The following is a 16986-nucleotide window of genomic DNA, read 5'->3' as shown; positions in this document are numbered from 1 at the left end:
TCCGCCTCTGAAGGGCCGAGATTGGCCAAGAGATCGATCCTGATCGTTAGCCACTATTGATCACTATCGATTAGTCACAGGTCCGTTTACTTAGGAAAAGTAAACATAAAGCGATAAAAATGCAAGGGGGAGAAAAAAGAGGCCCCGAGGTACGTTCAGGAACCATTCATGTTTCTGCAAGCCATATTTAAAAGGTTCTCACAATGAGACAATTTTGCAACCATGCATTCAATCCGAGTTTTTTTTTTTAACGCGTTTAACAATAAACATGGTCACAAAGCTGCTCGACAGAAATAAATAAACAACATGCATTTCTTCAAGTGGCTCTACAAGATTAGCTCTAATGAGTGAGCTGGAGGTGATGGTGGTGAGGAACAACTCTGATCGACACTTGAATGCAAAAACTGCTCATGGCAATTGCAGCCCCAATCCATTGTGACAGAGCTGACAGAATATAAAAATTTATATTGGATCATTTTTTAGAAAGTGAACTCTCTATTTAAAAAAAAAATAATGTAAGTAGCATGAAGGTTTTGGTCTGGATGTAGTTTGTTCATGGGAGTGTTATTAGTAACTGTATTATTATTATTATTATTATTATTATTATTAGTAGTAGTAGTAGTAGTAGTAGTAGTAGTAGTAGTATTAGTATTAGTATTATTATTATAGATTAGCTACAAGTTGTGATTATCTGCCAACTTATGTTAAACCCAGTGCTCCCTCTTTATTTTGGAAATATTGAAGATTTCTGAAATCCCTGTTCAATCACATAAAACCAATACATTGGGAAAGACTTTATTATAGAATCAGATGTTATAAAAAAGTTCCACTATAAGAACAGGAAAAATAGTGCTTTTATTGCAGCATTGTACTGTTTATCTGAAGGTTTTAATTCAATACAATTATATATCAAAATGTGAACATCTAATCATTTTCCAGAATTAAAATGCTGCTTGGTATATTATTTCAATAGATAAAAATATACAGTTTATTGTAAAAATATTCAGACCCATTATATATATATATATATATAATTTTTAATATAATTTTTATTTTTATTTCCATCTTCACATTTTGTTATGGTAGGAGTATATTTTTTTAACAGTTCATCAATTGTAAAAATAAATTTTACTGATTGTGCTGTATAATGCAAATCAGCAATTATTTACTTGTACATTTGCAGTAAGCAAACATATCATGACAAACAGCCTTACAACCTCCCATTGATGTTTAATGAAGTCTATGTGAAAGGAGGCCATGTGATCAGTTAAGCACACAGATGAGATTGGGAAGTCTCCAGCATGTACTCACTGATTGATGGCCAACATTCAGTGATTAAATCTCATTTCCTTAATGTCTAAAGATGGACTGTGTAAGCTCTCTTCTTCTCTTAATGCAGGGCTCTGTCTCACTGAGGGTTATGAATTGTGTTTGCTTTCCCTCTTAAAGCCTTTACTGCATTAAGTGGAATTCCGGCTTTTTTCCGGCCTACAGGTGCTCCAACAGTTCATTTATGTGAGTGACGCAGGGCTGCAAATTTAGAGATTTTTAATTGTATTTCGGTAAAACATTCATTATTTGAGCATGGACATTTATCCTCCATCATCATCATCAAATATCAGACCTCCTATGACTGTGGAAAACTCGGATGCGGAGTGCAGTGAAACCAGAATATTTTCTTTGGCTCACAAATGACTATCTGTCTCTTAAGATAACTTACACAAGGGTGGGTGCGCTTTGACGTGGTTGGATTGAAAAGGTTACTATATTGACTTAAAAAGTTATGATGCTTGAGATGGAAACTTCTGTCAGTGATCTATGGACCCTCTATGTCTTAGTGCACTTGTGGTGATTCATTAGACTGAAGAGGCCATTCGAGAGCACAGCTTGGTGTTTGTAACCAGGCTTAGAAGGAGTCCCCTCTGCTGACATGTCTCACTGATTTACATTGTATGGTCATGAGTGCCGCTCGAAGTTTGATAGCACTAAAAGGCTTGTCCGTGCTAATGGGGTTTCTATGTGACGCAAACGCAGCCTGTCTGTGGTGATGCTTTATGAAGCCTTAGCCAATAATGAAGACGAGAGCTGGATGATGCTCAAAGGAAAACCGTTGTTTTAACCAGGCCCCGAGAGAGGGGGCTCATTAATGTCAAATTCATCTTTGATTTCCGCTAGGGGTCACATCACAAATAAGGAAGTAAAGAACGCTGATCGATTACGCACATTGTTATCGGAGATTGTTCTTGCTGCTTTTGCATGATCACTTTTAGTAGGTCAATGCAAACTTATTCTCTAGTTTCTCACATATTTAATTAAGGGTTAGGGTTAACGTAGGCAAGGTAGGATTGAAAAAAAAGGTAAAGATTTGCACATACAAAAAATCTGCACTGTTCATTTGACCCTCAACCAATAAACAAACTGTAAAAATAAAGCTTTTTTTAATGGTTAAAAAAAAAAGAACAATTTCTCAGAGTGTTTCATAATTACAAATCTACCATTAAAGTAAGTCATTAAAACTTGAAGGCACTTACTGAGAAAGGACACTATGTAATAAATGCAATTAAAGCAAGACAACAAAGAAAACTGCGTTCATGAAAATAACATTTTGTGATTTAAAAGCATTAGCTCATAGATCTAAATAGATCTATTTATGGCACACAGATTATATACTTCCTAATAATTTCCGGTGGTGTAGAACATTGCTGATCACTAGTGAATTTTTGTGAATGGGGCAATTTGTGACTAAAGAATGACGTCATTGAATGCGCCATTCCCTTTATCACTTTCCAGAATGAAGCGTCACACGATTGGCCGCATCCTGAATCAGGACAGTCTCTGATTGGCTGTTGGAAGATCATTAAACACCCACATTGTCAATAGTGGGACCCTAATGGTGAGTATATAGGCAGCCCGTCTTGCAGCTGAATGCAACAGACTCTAAATCTCATCAACTTGAATTAACCCTTCATCTTGCGCCGTAACGTTACCAGGTTAGTAAGTAGAACTTCTTTCTATCACTGAAATTATGTGTACCTGTTTTTTCAGACTGGACTCTGAAGCTGACCAATATTGTTTTATGTATTAAACTGATAGCTAGTGCGTTAGACGCCTTACTGTACGTGCAGTGGCGAGAGAAAAAGAAACAGGTTGAGTGGATTTTTAAGGAGACTTGAAAGGTTTCTGTAGACTTGCAGCTTATTACACTAATGCACAGGGTCCCACAGGAGCCACTCTAATCTGGCTAATATCTCTAATACTTTAGTCACAGCCAGATGCCAGGACAACATCTCAGCAATGACTTAACAAACTGGAGCAGATACTGTGAGCATTTAGAAAGCGTGCTGTGGTTTACTAGGCTATTTTACACTGGTGGGTTTTGAAAATGTAATTTAGGAAGCGGAAAAAAGCCAGACAATTATCCTATATTTGACAAGGAAATGTTTTATTTTTATTTTATTTCTTTTGACAGAAAAGCTTACTACCTTGTGCACCATGGTTATGCTGAAAATCTCTGCCTTCTTCATTGCCTACGCTTTGATTATCTGTCAGATGTACTGTTCAAATGCAGCACCGTCCAGGTGAGTGATTTCATACTGCTGATTATGTACCATAGAAATATTCTGATATTGAATGCAATCTTAAAAAAATGTTTTTAAATTAAAATAAAAAATTAAAAAAAGGAAACAAACCACATAGTGTTCACACACACACACACACACACACACACACACACACACACACACACACGGTTATAGTGCATATATGTAGTGCATACACACACACACGCACGCACACACATATATCTATATATGTGTGTGTGTGCGTGTGTGTGTGTACGCACTACATATATGCACTATAACAGTGGGTTGGTGTGCAGGGGTGCAGTTGGGGGCATAGGCAGGGACAGTATTGGTGTTCTGATTACATCAGATGAAATCGGGCCAAACCCAATCTGCTTACAACAGTATTGATCGTGCGATAAATCCAAAGTTGGCAACAGGACAGCTTTTAAGTGGCACACTCTTAGCAGATTGTTTTTGATTATGATCAGACTCAAGCAGAAACCGCTCTCTCTCTCTCTCTCTCTCTCTCTCTCTCTCTCTCTCTCTCTCTCTCTCTCTCTCTCTCTCTCTCTCTCTCTCTCTCTCTCTCTCTCTTTGTCTCTCTCTCCCACCCTCGCTTTCTAACTTACTCATTCATTTATTCTCTGCATTATCTAAAGTTGTGCTTTTCCACTCTTGATCCATCATGTTTCTAGGCCTGCTCTTGAACCCTCACCAGACGAAGCCATGCTCTCTGACTACGAGGCAAGGCGACTGCTGAACGCATTCATCAAAGAGTTCGTGCAGATGGCTGCTGAAGACCTTGAACAGCAGGAGACTGAGGAGAACAGGTATGTGTTGTAATGATAAAAAAAAAAATAAAAAAAAAAAGTCAGATAACAATGATCTAGAACATTGAACAGTCTATTTGAAGGATGGTGCATTTATTCTCTCTTTTTTTAAACAAGTGAATCAGTGAAACTAAAAGGCTTCAACATGAGAGCAAATGCCTTCATAGTTATAAGATATTGGATGCAAAGCTTTTTACGACAGAGGTATGTCCAGAAAAGACCTGTACTCTTTTACATAATGAAATGGAAGTAAATTCGTGCAACAGGTTCTCTGCCAATCTCCAGTTTTTGCATGAAGTTTGATTTATTCCTGAGGACTTTATGCAACACTGCCTGCAAAGCATGCGATCAAGAGGACAGCATGATCTCCAGAAATACAGGAAAATAACATTGCATGAATATTTCCATTGCTGTGATAATGCTAAATTACCCAGAAATGTATATATATACAAAAAAAAAAGAACTTGATCATAACAGTGAGTGTGAGCATGAAGTAATTCCACGTAGGAAGGAGGCATGTTAAGATTGATATGCGTCTGTCTCTATTTATTTTTGTAGAATACAACTGAAATGTGTTTTGCATGCTCTGTTCTGTTACTGTGAGCTGTGTGTATGATCTCTTCTCCAACAGCATGGGCAGACCCATGTCCAAGCGCTGCTCCAACCTGAGCACCTGCGTTCTGGGAAAACTTTCACAGGAACTGCACAAGCTGCAGACATACCCACGCACCAACGTAGGAGCAGGGACCCCAGGAAAGAAGCGCAGCGCAGAGCATGTGTACAGAGAACCGGCCGATCTCATCTAAAGAGCTGTCTGTCTTGGTCCTGATATTTTAGTTTCATGCATGTGAATTTCTTTTTTTTGCTTGTCTGACTTGATTTCCTCATTTGTCCTTTTATTGGCAGAGACAGCATACTTTAATGTCTTTCTTTCTGAATGTCTCACCTGGGCAGCTCTCTTTGACAAACGACCTCTCGTTTGACCTGAATAAACGTATTTTTACAGAAGAAGCCTGTCTATTTGCTTATTGACCAAAAAGCACCAAATCAAATGTTATAATTTGTCAAATCTCATGTTAACCCTAGTTCAAAAAGGCGATAGGTAAGATACCGACATTATCCTGATTACCCACATTTTTCAGAATAACTTTTAATTTGTTTGTATTTAGACATGTTTGTGTTCATGTTTGCTTGATTCATTGATTGATTAATTTTTTTAGCAGCATTACAGCACAGAAGCGAGCTTGTAACACGGCCACGTGTGTGACCCATCGCTTGGCAGATTTCCTGAACCGCTCAGGAGGAATTGGAAGCAACAAGTTTGTCCCAACCAACGTCGGCTCGCATGCTTTTGGCCGGCGGAGGAGACTTAGTCAAGAGTAGACATGAATGTCTTAGCAATATGGTGAGAAACCTTTTTACAAATTCATTGAGTTATTTTATTCTGTGGAATTAAATATAAAGGAAAAATCACTGCATACCTGTTTAACTGCATTTTTTTTTTTTATTTAATATTTATATAATTTCAATAATTAAACGTGTGTGTGTGTGTGTGTGTGTGTGTGTGTGTGTGTGTGTGTGTGTGTGTGTGTGTGTGTGTGTGTATATATATATATATATATATATATATATATATATATATATATATATATATATATATTGTTTAGCTAATAAAATAAATAGAATGATTTTCTAAAATGTGTTAAATAATAAAAAAATATATATATTTACATTTTATATCACATCTTATGTCACGCTCAGTGAAACACCACATCAACCCTCATGTGCACATGCGCTATTTAATGACTACACCACGATTTCTACATTTGTGGAGCACCGGATGTATACTCTCACCACAGAAATGTTATCATAAATTTTTTTTTTATTATCTAATTTATTGCAAAATAATGCCAAATTGACTTAAAATGGGTCGTTTTATTTTGCCAGGTCACCAGGCTATACATATATCGCTCTCTGCCGTGCCATGATCAAGAGAGAAAAGAAAAAAAAATCAACATGTGCATTGAGATCCCCGGGAATGGACATCATTTCACTCATCATCGGAATGGATTCCTGTTGACTGCATTGATCTGTAAAAACCCAACAGCCCATTCTCAAACTGTTATTGTTTGACTCTCTAAAAAAAAGTGAAAGAAAAGGTTTTTAAAAAAAGAGAAACATCCATTTAAGAGTGATCATGCTCATTTTCCAGTCCTTTTTTTAAAAAAGGAGTGCGAGTGATGAAAATGATTGTTCATTCTTTTGTTGTCGACAGAGAGCACATTGTGTGTACAGTATGCTGTGGCCCATGTTCCTCTGCTGCACGTCGCAGTATTGTGGGGATGAAATTAAAGCAGTGCCTTGAAAAAGGCTTCCCTGACTTATGGACGTGTCTCGTGCCTTGATGTAAATCCACTTTACATGCCGCTGTTGTACAGAATGCTTGACGCAGAAAGAGGGAGTTGCAAACAATGACAATGACAAAATTGTAACAATTGTGAATCTGAGCAAGATTAAAATGTATTTTAGATACATAAGATTCGGGTTTGTTGTTTCATTGCCTTGTATAAAGTGAGGGTTTGCATCACACTGCCCAACTCTCACACGGTCCAGCCTACTGCACCACTCCCTTTTAATCTTCATGTTCATATTTCTCAAACATCTACAAAATGTTGTGTGATTAAAGAGGCAGCATTTTGTCTTACAGGAGAACAGGTTTATCCTAGCCTCACTTCCAAATGAGCTAAGCAAGTGATGTACAAGTGCTTAAAAAACACAGAAAAACGAGTCTAACTATAAATCAGAAATAACTGGATACATAAGAACACAGAAACAGCAACAGAGTGTGCATATTTGTCCCTAAGGAACAAGAGTATGCTCAATGCACTGCGTGTTATTTGTGCTTATTAGGCCGTCCGAGCATTTGAAAATGACAGCAGCCATCTCGCACAAAGCCCCTGAGAGCAGCCTGTCATTATTCTCTTTATTCTCAATAGCACTAATTAACAAGTAACTTTTTCACTGCTGATGTTTTTCCATGCATGAGCACTTACTGTTTACAGACATATCAATTCCTTAACATTTATATATTTGTTTGTATGTTTGAGAAAAGCCTATGATGATAAGGAGTATGAGGATGGCAGGTTTTTTTTATATTCACACTGTCTTTAGGTTAAACATATCAGTTAAAAAAAAAATAAAAATAGAGAGATATTACATTTTCAAGAACTCATTAGACCTCAAATATCAATTTAAGTAAGATGTTCAGTAACTGAGTTTTCAGAAGCTGTTGTAGTTTTACTGCAGGAACAGTAAAACAGTGTCAGATTGTCCAAAAATGTAGCGAATTATTACAAATGTAAAATGTCCTTATAAAACTGGAGAACCTGAGAGAACCCTATGCAGCTTCATCGAATCAAATGTTGAAGCTGCATAGTTAAACACTGACCTCCTATTCTTTATTACTGATGACTGATCTTTACAGTCAAATTTGATTTGTTGAAGAAGTCTTTTCTCTGCAGAAATTATTCCCATGTGCTTAAGAACAAAATTTATGTTGGACCCTTTTGTTCGAACTTAATTGAGAAGCAAATTGAAGAAAATCCAACATGAGTCATGACTTATCATCTGGATCATATCGCTTGAATGAATGGAAGGGAATTAAAAGTGTACTGATCCAAGATTCCTGGTATGCCGTCCTCAACTGGTCTTATGGTGTTTCACCAAGTGCTCTTTTTCATATCCATATTTCACACGGTCCAAATGGCCCTGCTCCAGTAAGATGCTTTGTTAATTAACCTCTGTGCCCCTTATAGTAGAAGTGACTCATTTCATATTACTGTCCAGCTCCTGCCCACCCCGTCGCGTTCTGCTAATAAGGAGATATTGTATCCCCTCATGCCTCAATTACTGAAAAGCAAAGCTTAAAAACCAGACAGTCAATTTATAACCGTGCACAAACTTTCTGTACCTTCCTTTCCTGCACACGTCTTACATACCCCTACTCATTAAATAAGCTACGTTTGGATGGGATAAAAATGGCAATAATGCAACATTTTTACAACCCAGTCAGAACAGCTTCAATAACTATGATTAAGCATCTTACTGAAATTCCACAAAGATAATTTCCAGCTATTAAATATAATTTATCAGGGTGTGTGCTAATTGAACAGTTTACAGTAAGCAGCAATGACGTCAGTAGGTGTATTAGACATATTAAACCCATGGCAGGAGAAAAAAGCCATGGCAGGTAAAAAAAAAAAAAGAGAACTGACCTAAATGGATGCCGTCAACTCCTCAAGTTAAGTCACAGATACTTAAAAGCAGTGTTTCTTTTATTTCTTCAAATGGCAGCCAGTCAATCCATTAGGCTATGAAAAATGTGATTCAGATATGCAAGAAAAAAATATCCAATAATGTAAAGCATAGCCTGAAATGCACAAAAAAAAACACCAGCCTTTAAAATGCTGTTATAATCTAAAATATAATAGTACAATAGAATGTATGTTTTCAATTATTATTTTTTAAATGTTTTTTTTAATAGTTAAATGATAAACTTTTTTTTTTTTTTTTTTTTTTTTTTTACCCATAATGCACGGAGGCTGCATTGCACTCTTAATATGTGCAAGAATTGCTTAAAAAAAAAAAATCCCAGACCACATTGTCCTTCCTCATAGATCTAATGCAGATATGTTCAAATGTAAAAAGTCACAATGTGTTGATTTTGTGGTTTTCTCCTCTCTAACTTGGTAAGCAGAATGATTCATTCGTTCTTCCTGTTCCTTTGTAATTCCCATTCAAATGTTACTAAGCCATGAAATGAAGGAAACATTAATTGACTATGACCTTTGATCACATTCTTTTTGCATGAGAGTGTCCAATCATTGGTCCGAGAGCTGTGCCAATGATCCATTTGTCATAAATCTATATAGTTTATTTGCATCTGAAAAGCTATCACAAAATCTTGAATAACATTTGCAGAACAATGTAAACCATTTTTATTAATAAACACACAGTTGTGAATGTGATGGAGCTCCTGCTTTTGAACTGTTTGACCCAGAGTTTCTTACCTTTTTATCAATAGTTTTGCTATTTATCTATCTATCTATCTATCTATCTATCTATCTATCTATCTATCTATCTATCTATCTATCTATCTATCTATCTATCTATCCATCCATCCATCCATCCATCCATCCATCCATCCATCCATCCATCCATCCATCCATCCATCTATCCATCTATCTATCTATCTATCTATCTATCTATCTATCTATCTATCTATCTATCATACACCCCCCCACCCACCTATACACCGTATCTATCTATCTATCTATCTATCTATCTATCTATCTATCTATCTATCTATCTATCTATCTATCTATCTATCTATCTATCTATCTATCTATCTATCTATCTATCTATCTATCTATCTATCTATCTATCTATCATGCTCCTGAGACACCAGTGATCCTGATCTCTTCTGCTCTCCAGACCTTCCTGATGCATCCTGATTTCGATAATGTTCTCATCACCTAAAAGCCTTCAGTGCTGCTGAGGATGGCACATATGGACTATCTTAAAAATACTTGAGATTATTGTGGATGGTTTCCCTTAGAAACCTATATGATTTTGAACCGCAAATTCATATAAGTTTTGCTGTGACAGTTTTTGGTCTACAATTTTTACCATTAAGTCTGCATCAGTTAACATTTAATAACTTCAACCCAACAGACTTTATGATTAAACTATAATAAATGTGATGGTTACAGTTGCACTTTGACTATATAGTACACAGTTACAGAAGATCCCCTTCAGAATCTGGCTCCTCTAAAGGTTTTTAGCTTTGCTGTAAAAAGGAGGTCATTTGTACCACATGCCATCACACTGAACAATAGCTCATCACTGTGTTGGGACAGTACTTGGCTCTGAGCCAGTTTTAGGATTGGCTCATTAAACCCTATTTCAACTTGAGTCTTTCTATCGACATTCACTATTCAGATCCATGTGCACTGCTACTTTACTGCCATTTATTGCTGTTTCCCGGGTAACAGCAGAAAAATCTATCTATCTATCTATCTATCTATCTATCTATCTATCTATCTATCTATCTATCTATCTATCTATCTATCTATCTATCTATCTATCTATCTATCTATCTAAATAGTCATATAAAAATATATATAAAAGGAGCGATATAAAAAGTCTTTGGAGACCTGACCATAACATTCGTATGTGCTTTTTTGGCGGGGGGCTAATCCCCATTTGCTGTCATAATAACATCCAATATTCTGGGAAAATGTTCCACTACATTTTCCAGTGTGAATGTCAAAAGGACATACTAAAGTCAGGTACTGATGTAGAGCGAGGAGGCCTGGGGTGCATTCAGTGTCCAAGTCCATCCCAAAGGTGTTCAATAGGGTTGATGTCTGAGCTCTATAACAGATCACTCAAGCTGGCCTTCCAATCCAACCCATGAAACCATATCTTAATGAAGCTGGCTTTGTGCACAGGGGCATTGTCATGCTAAAACAAATTTGGGTCTACTAGTTTAAGTGAAGGGAAAATGTGATGCTGCCACATCTAAACACTTTGTATTGAGAGTTGTTGACAATTGTGTGCCTCCAATTGTGTTGTTACAGTCGGAGGGAAAATCACATATGGCTGTAAAGGATAGGTGTCCAGTCTTTTGTCTATATTGTATATCTAGCTATAATTTCTAGAAGTCTTTCATAACAGATAAATGCATAGATTTCAAATGCATCTCCTTAAATTTAAAATTTTCTATAAGGCTTATTTGTGACATTGTTAATTATTAAAATTATTAAAATCTCATTGACTTATTAGGACACATGGTTAATCAATCCAGCTTTGGAATAAATAACATTTGCTTGTTCAAATTCTATAAGAAACAGCACCAATGAGAAGTTAAGCCCTTCTAATCTTGGCATAATCACATAATTTAACATAACAGGCTCATTAAATTTAAGAAATATGCAGTTAAAACTATTTGCCTATTGAAAGAGTTTTTTTTTTTCTTTTATAGTTGTTGCTGTTGCCATTTAAACCCTCAGATCAATATCATCCACTTGCACTGGAGATGCAAGAAATACATACAAGCGCATTCGCTATAAAGAAGCCAAGCCACAAAAAGCTACCATCGACATTATCCGATCAATAATGAACATATTCAAGAGCATTACACTTCAATGAGTGTTCCTCTTCTCTGAGTTTAAATTTGAAAAAGTAAAAGCCCTTATTTTATTCAAAATCAATCACATTTTTAAATGTGGCTCGCTAAATCACACAACCAGTACAACACACACAAGTGGTCATGGATGCTCTCGTAAGTAATGTATAAAAGTAGTATTCATCTTCCCCATAAAAGTTGTCCGCTTCTATGCCATAATGATGGTGCACTGCAATAAATAAGTTACAAATCATTTGTTGCTAGTTTGTCACTGAAAAAAAAACTTTGCTTAACCAAAATACTATTTTAAATAAAAACTATTAATATAACGTCTGATACAATAAAAAGAAAAAATTATGTAGTAAATAGAGAGAAAAAATATTTGTATTTTTTAAAAAAGATCCTAATCTGGTTTCTACAAGTAGAAATGCTTAAACATACTTGCATGATTGTATAAACCAGCTAAATATTTAAGGATAATTATTGGACATTTTAAATATATTAACTATTTATTTATATCACAAAGCACATCAACAGTGATATCCGAGATATTAGTAACAGTAACAGAACGAAAAAAATAATGTAAATGTTGGATGCCTGTAATATTGCATTAAATCTATATACGTCACTCTCAGACTCTTATGTTGTTTTTTTTTTTTTTTACATATGAAACCATTACAGACATTTTGTCAATGGAAAGTTTTAAACACATTAAATCTGCAGTACAATTTCAATGGAATTCACTGAATTTCACTGGAATAAAACTCTAGTTACTGAAACGAGGCACAGAATTCAGGTCAGTGATTGTTGCTCTGTGCTTCTGATCAGAAAGTTGGGTTATTAAGCAAGCATTCGGGTGGCTCTGATTATTCCACTGTAGCGGGTCAGCACCTTTTTGAGCTACTGTTGCACTTTCTTCAACATGAGTTCTAAAAGATATTGGATGTGTGCTTATCCACTCTCAAACCACATATCCCCGAGCCAGATTGTTAGTTCCCCATCACTTACAGTGGTAGGCCTCATTTTCCATTTGCTAAATGTTTAGGCTGACTTGCAGTTGTGATGAGAGCTGAGGTTACATTACTTTCTTCTCCCGGTCCAGGCCTCTTTTGCTTTGGTCTTTGTGAGGTCAATTTGCTTCTATTGTGACTGGCTGTGCTCATCTCTTCTGCTGAAACTGAAACCTAATAAAGCTTATAATAAAGAGTATTGACTAAGTGTAGTATATGCGCTTAAGTGTTTCATACATTATAGCTTTGTCACATGATGATGTCATAATAAAGTGTTTCTAGTTCATTGACTTGACCATATATTATGTAGGATTATGTATTTACTCCTGTAAATGTTTAGTTACAGGTTGGAGTTGTTTAGCATTAGATATTAGGATTTGTGATCCTTGTGTTTTATATTAAGTAGAGCTAAATACTATGCAATTTTTATGTCATAATAAAGTGTTTCTTGATTATTCATGTGATTAGACATTGTCTAGAGTTAGGAGGAAAAGTGAACGTAGAGCGGGGTTCACATGAAAATGAGTTTCTTATAAGTTTCAAGTTTGGGTTATTTTTCTCATTAATAACTTTGTGATTAAATTCGTTTTCATGAGTAGATTTGGATTTAAAATGTAAATCATGTTAAATATTAATTTGCATATTTTAAATAATGCAACATGATTTTTTTGCCCTGTGTGCTCTTTTAGTTATAACTATTTAGTAGGAACGGGCAAATCGATCCTTAAGTGTCAATATTGGTGTTTTATCGAGAGAATCAATACTCTACACTGAAATATCAATCATACCTGGGAATTTTTTATCAAATGGGTTGAGTTTTTACACAACCGTGCTGCGTTATCTGCACTTTCTGAGAATTTTTAAAGCAGGAGAGCTGATCAGTCGAAGAAGTAGGGGGAAAATGTCAAAAGATTTTCCGTTCATTCAGAAAAACGTGTAAAGGCAAAGAAATATTGTTAAAATAAATAAAATATGAAATAAATGCATAATTCTGTATTTTTTTATACAAAAAGAGAAGTCCTGCTCATTGTAGCCTATTCAACTATTAATATTGATAGCTTTCAAAAATCTTAGTATCTGTATCAGTGGTACTGGTCTTGAAGGTACTTGGAATCAAAATAAAAAAATTTAAAAAACGTGTTTTTTACCCCCCAAAAAAGCAAAAAAATACGAATAGTAAATTAAAAGATAAGTAGAGCACGGTGATGAAACCATCATCTGTCCGTTCCATTCTCATTCTTCACAACTCGTATTGATAAGGATATGTTTGTGTAAATCGTGTAAAACTTTCCTTGAATTCTGTTTTGAAGAAGTCTGAATTCCAGAAGGACTTTATAACTGGTAATTATGTATTTTTTCATGTATTTGCTCATGTGTGCTGAGGGGGCCACTGTGGTCTGATCAAACTGTGTTTGTTTACATGTGTTTGTTTACTGACTGTTGCATGCAATCCTAAAATACAGCAAATTTCAGAAAAAGGGTATTTGTAGAGAAAAGAGAAATCCATTTTTGGTTCAAGCTGGTGTAAAAATGTATAGCACCCGTCAGGTCCGGTCTAAAGATCTTCATCTGAAGCTTTTAACTCTCAACTACTTATATAAATGAGATAAATGTAAGATGAATTGGATAAGAGCTTCAGCCAAATGGCATAAATGTATACATACTAACACCTGCACCACGGTATGTAGTTAGGAGTGAAAATTAAACTCAGCATTGCACATCTGTTGCTCTCATGCTTTAAATTTTTTTGCCCTATTTGAGTGTAGGTCCATTCAAGGGTTTGCTCTAATCTGTACCCATTTCTACATCTGTCAGGGCTGGAAAATGCCTCTGGTACTAAGTAATAACTTGGAGTATTATACTTGATTGACATTTAAATGTAGTACCTGTACTCTTACTTGAGTGCATAAATTACCCCAGGTAGCAAAGACTTCTGGCCCGGATTTAGCATGAAGCCGGCACGGCTGGCATTCAGTTGGCACTGGCATGAGGCATGTGAACCGAAAATGGCCCGGTTATGATGAAGGTAGAACCCACTTTAAGGCGGCAAACAAGATATGGACCAGTTGTTAAGTGTATTATTTGGCCCAGATGTAAAATATAGAACTGTGGGCTACATATGTGTGTCCAGTCTTATCCCACAGTTCAAATATAATTTCAGATATTTTAGATAGTAAGGTACTAAAACTTTCATAAACACAACTGTTTCCCCTATTACTGTTTGCAACGTAGGTTTATTGCTCTCTAGCAGCAAGGTTTCATCAAACAATTAATTGTAACTATGAATAATCGTAATTTTAAATGAAAAATTAATAATAATCTAATTATAAAACCCTTGATAATTTAGAATAACATTAAACATATTTCACATTTTCTCTAAACCTTTTCATGCACAATACAAGCCAATTTTCACACATATTTCTTCTCTTCTAAACCCCTGTTTGTCCTATTATGGCAAACAAACAAATTAATAAATAAACGTTAAAAGGATCTACTAATCAAGTCGCATCTAAAAAATCTCAATAGTTCATGGGGTTGCAGTTTTTAACTCTTTGTGTCAAACACTCAAATTTGTACCTTTGTCTTTTTGTTTGATTTTCCAATATATATATATATATATATATATATATATATATATATATATATTTTATTTGTATGTGTGTGTATTCTTGCGATTTAGCTTCTTGGTTTGGTTATTGGTTTATAATATATTAATAAATAAATCTAATGAGAAAACTACTTCCGGAGTGGGCGGACACTAATGCAGTCTTGAGGTTGACATGTGGAACCAACTTGTTTAGGACCAGAATAGGGCCAGCTATAGTCATACATTTGGCTGAGATATGGTTATTATATGGGCCATATGTGGCCCGAGTTCATTGCTGTGTTTGGGCCAAGTGAGAGTGGGTTGTGTGGCCCATCACTGGGCCAAACTAATTTTGCTATGTGTATACACATTTTGTTTACATCTCAGTTTAGTTTCATTAATGTAGAAAAATAAGTTTTAGTGATTCCTCTGCTCTGACCTTCTCATGCTGCATGATGTACTTATAGCTATATCTGTATTTGTTTTGAGCTTTATGTTTTCCTTGAATATAACAAATAATATATCTTGATGCATGCTCAAACAGCAGATATACATTGGGATCAAAATCGAGACATACAGGTGCATCTCAAAAAATTAGAATATCATTAAAAAGTTGATTTATTTTGGTAATTAAGTACAAAAAGTGAAACTCATATATTATATAGATTCATCACACACAGACTGATATATTTCAAGTGTTTATTTCTTTTAAATCTTGTGATTTTGGCTCACATTTAACAAAAACCAACCAATTTATCTAAAAAAATTAGAACAAGACCATTCAAAAAAACATTTTTAGTGAATTGTTGGTCTTCTGTAAAGTATGTTCTTTTACTGTATATGTACTCAATACTTGGTAAAGGCTCCTTTTGCTTTAATTACTGCCTCAATTCGGTGTGGCATGGAGGTGATCAGTCTGTGGCACTGCTGAGGTCGTATGGAAACCCAGGATTCTTTGACAGTGGCCTTCAGCTCATCTGCATTTTTTGCCAATCCCCCATCGATTCTCTATGGGGTTCAGGTCTGGTGACTTTGCTGGCCAGTCAAACACACCAACACCTTGGTGATTTAACCAACTTTTGGTGCTTTGGGCAGTGTGGGCAGGTGCCAAATCCTGATGGAAAATCAAATAAGCATCTCCATAAAGCTGGTCAGTAGAGTAAAACATGAAGTGCTTTAAAACTTCCTGGTAGACGGTTGTGCTGACCTTGGACCTGATAAAACACAGTGGACCAACACCAGCAGATGACATTACTCCCCAAACCACCACTGACTGTGCAAACTTTACACTGGACCTCAAGCAACTTGGATTCTGTGCCTCTCCTCTCTTCTTCCAGACTCTGGGACCTTGATTTCCAAATAAAATTAGCAAAGTTTTCTTTCCCTTTACCTCAAAAGACGACTTTGGCCCACTGAGCAACAGTCCAGTAATGCTAGAAAACATGCTTTGAGGTGTCACTTGAGCTTTCATCAAGAAAGCAAACCATCAGCAATTATTCAACTTAAGAGGTAGTGACTTTAACCAGTTTCTTCACCGTGTGTTTAGAAAGCAAAGTAATAGCTCGCTAAAGATGCATAAGGGTTCAAAACCAGAAAAATATTACATGTTTTGAGCAACAGCGACATCTAGTGATTGAGCTTGGATCCTGCAGTAGTGAAAACTACGTATTTACTTACATGTATTACTATACATAATTAGTAAATGCTTAGGCTCTCTCTCTCTCTCTCTCTCTCTCTCTCTCTCTCTCTCTCTCTCTCTATATATATATATATATATATATATATATATATATATATATATATATAT

General features: G+C 35.7%; 1 protein-coding gene across 5 annotated transcripts; it reads left to right on the top strand.

Annotated features, from left to right (window-relative positions):
* The first annotated feature begins 11 nt into the window (after positions 1-11).
* calca (calcitonin/calcitonin-related polypeptide, alpha) lies at positions 12-5404 on the top strand. Of its 5 annotated transcripts, XM_083558654.1 has the most exons (6): positions 85-149; positions 2791-2990; positions 3470-3578; positions 4259-4393; positions 4511-4597; positions 5025-5404. In XM_083558654.1, the coding sequence occupies exons 3-6, from the start codon at positions 3493-3495 to the stop codon at positions 5197-5199; spliced, it is 483 nt and encodes a 160-aa protein (XP_083414780.1). In that variant the 5' UTR covers positions 85-149; positions 2791-2990; positions 3470-3492; the 3' UTR covers positions 5200-5404. The 5 variants fall into 5 exon arrangements, with proteins under 5 accessions (XP_083414779.1, XP_083414780.1, XP_083414778.1 ...); XM_083558653.1 differs by lacking the exon at positions 85-149 and adding an exon at positions 12-80 and having other exon boundaries at positions 2791-3578; XM_083558652.1 differs by having other exon boundaries at positions 2791-3578.
* The last annotated feature ends 11582 nt before the right edge of the window (positions 5405-16986 follow it).

Source organism: Silurus aristotelis (assembly GCF_946808225.1).
Source record: "Silurus aristotelis genome assembly, chromosome: 13".
NCBI lineage: Eukaryota > Metazoa > Chordata > Actinopteri > Siluriformes > Siluridae > Silurus > Silurus aristotelis.
This window is presented reverse-complemented; position numbering and strand designations above follow the sequence as displayed.